Raw genomic sequence first — 2,337 nt, 5'->3', positions numbered from 1 at the left:
GTCTGTCCCTGCCACTCTCGGCCCCCACTCTTGGACCCCCACTCAGCTGCCCACGGAGGGGGTGGTGGCCACCACGGCGGCCGGGAGCCAGGACATGGAGTGGGGCAGCCCCACCTCCCTGGAGGGTCACCTGGGCTCCGTGGCCATCTTCTGTGAGGCTCTGCAGCAGGCCCAGGTCAAGGCTCTGTTCTGTGCAGGTACATCAGGGTGGGACATGGACATCTGGGGGATGTCCACAGAGGTGCTGGTGGCAACCAGGCTCTCCTTCACCGTGTCCCAGCTCACCCCAGTCCTCCTCTCCCAGGCCCGAATGTCATGTCACCATTTACACTGGAAGGGGACCTGGTGGAGCTGAGCAGCAAACTGCTGCTGTACTACACCCCCCAGGTGAGGAGAGACACCCCCCCGGGGACAGGGACAGTGCTGCGAGCCCCTGTGCCCTGAGGGACATCTCCAGGAGCACGGGGATGCTCCCATGGTGCTCTCCTCTAGGCCTGCAGGAACAACATCTGCCTGGACCTCTCTCCCAGCCACGGCCTGGACGGGAGGCTGACGGGGCACAAGGTGGTCAACTGGGACGTCAAGGTATGGTGGGCACAGGGTGACACGTCCACCCCATGGCATGGAGGCAGGTGGGGCCCTCCTGGGCTGCAGGCCCAGGGCAGGACACCCACAGGGTGTTGGTTGGACCCTGCAGAGACTCTGCATGTGGTGTTGGGTCCACCAAGGACCTGCATGACCCGTGGGTCCCCTGAGGACCTGTCTGCCCCATCCAGGGTGGGCACCGTGGTGGTGTAGGGGAACAGGTGACTTTTGGGGACTCCAGGTGGCTGTGCAACCTCCTCCTCCAGCGCCCAGCAAGACCTCTCCCCTCTGTCCCTCCCTCCCTCAGGACGTGGTCAACTGCGTGGGTGGGATGGGAGTGCTCCTGCCCCTGCTCGAGCAAGTGGTGTCCAAGAAGGAGGAGCCCGAGGATGAGGAGGAGACCAATGACTTGGTGGGGCCAGAGCTGACGTCCTCCAGGAACGCCCAGGGCATGCTCATCCCGCTGGGAAAGTCCTCAGGTGAGGAGTTCAGGGTGTGGAGCAGGAGTCAGGTGGTTGGAGGTAACCACGGTGCCGTGGAGGTGTTCCTGGTGTCCACCACAGACAGGAGAGGTCTTGCCTGAGGCACCACAAGGTGTGGGGATAATGGAGAAGGCACCTCTGACATTGTTATGACCCAATTAGTCATGAACAAGCAGTTCTGGGAAGGTGAGGGTGGCTCCAACCACCTCTGGGTTGCCTCTGGGTGGAGTCTTTGATGTCTCAGAACAGGGCTGGGTCTGTCCAGGAGCCTTTGGCACGAGTGGAACGTGCTTCCTCCTGACACCCAGCTGCTCATTCCCAAGCTCAGAGCAACAGAGGTTTCCACCTCCATAAATGTGAGGAAAACAGGAGAATGGGGTGAAATTGGAGAGCAGAGTTGGAGGTGGGGTCTCCAGGAGGGTGTTTGGGTGGGCCCAGGGCTCACAGCTCTGTGCCTTGCAGAGAACAGACTGGAGAGGAACAGCGTGGCAGCCTTCCTGCTGCTGGTGAAGAACTTCATCCAGCACCACCCCGTGAACCAGGAGAGCCTGGTGCAGTGCCACGGGCCGGCCATCATCGGGGCACTGCTGCAGAAGGTGGGGGAGCTCCCAAAACTCCGTCCTGTGATCCCCGGCGTGGTTCCCCAGGGGGTGGCAGGAGTACAAGTGTCCCCTCCCTCCCTCCCGTGGCAGGTCTCCAGCGCTCTGCTGGACATGAGCACGCTGGTGGCCTCGCAGATCCTCATGGAGCAGGTGGCCTCCGAGGGCAGTGGGCTCCTGCTGCACCTCCTGTACCAGCACCTCCTCTTCGACTTCCGCATCTGGAGCAACAGCGACTTCGCCGTGCGCTTAGGTGGGACCGGGGGCTGGGGGTGTCCCCCGTCCCCACCCACCCCCAGGCCCCTCACACCTTCTCCCTGCAGGCCACATCCAGTACCTGGCCAACGTGGTCAAGGACCACAAGCAGCGCATCCGTAAGAAGTACGGGGTGCAGTATGTCCTCGACTCCATCCGGACCTACTACGGGTGAGCCGCGGGCGGGGCCGGGACTGCGGAATGCTGGTGTGGTGGGGGGAATGGTGGGCTTCCCCCCTTGGAGCTCCAGTGTGGGACAGACACCATTTTCTAGGGGTATCATCCCTCCTTCTGGTGTGGGAACACTGTGGGGGCAGGATCTTCCACTCCAAGTGGCCACATCCCATCCCCAACCCTGTGCCTGGCTCCCAAATCCATCCCCAACCCTGTGCCTGGCTCCCAAATCCATCCCCAAC

The 2,337-nt window shown here is 62.6% G+C and overlaps 1 protein-coding gene across 1 annotated transcript in view; it reads left to right on the top strand.

Annotated features, from left to right (window-relative positions):
• NBEAL2 (neurobeachin like 2) overlaps positions 1-2,337 on the top strand; it is a 47,902-nt gene that overhangs the window by 29,535 nt on the left and 16,030 nt on the right. Inside the window, exons 8-14 of the mRNA XM_029964674.1 lie at positions 47-197; positions 305-387; positions 493-585; positions 893-1,064; positions 1,530-1,663; positions 1,760-1,919; positions 1,990-2,092. Coding sequence (XP_029820534.1) covers positions 47-197; positions 305-387; positions 493-585; positions 893-1,064; positions 1,530-1,663; positions 1,760-1,919; positions 1,990-2,092 — 896 coding nt within the window. The remainder of the gene's footprint in view (positions 1-46; positions 198-304; positions 388-492; positions 586-892; positions 1,065-1,529; positions 1,664-1,759; positions 1,920-1,989; positions 2,093-2,337) is intronic.

This window comes from Manacus vitellinus, unplaced genomic scaffold (genome assembly GCF_001715985.3).
Source record: "Manacus vitellinus isolate BGI_N305 unplaced genomic scaffold, ASM171598v3 scaffold_78_pilon, whole genome shotgun sequence".
Classification (NCBI taxonomy): Eukaryota; Metazoa; Chordata; class Aves; order Passeriformes; family Pipridae; genus Manacus; species Manacus vitellinus.
The sequence above is the reverse complement of the archived record's forward strand: the minus strand, read 5'-3'. Positions and strand labels throughout refer to the sequence as shown.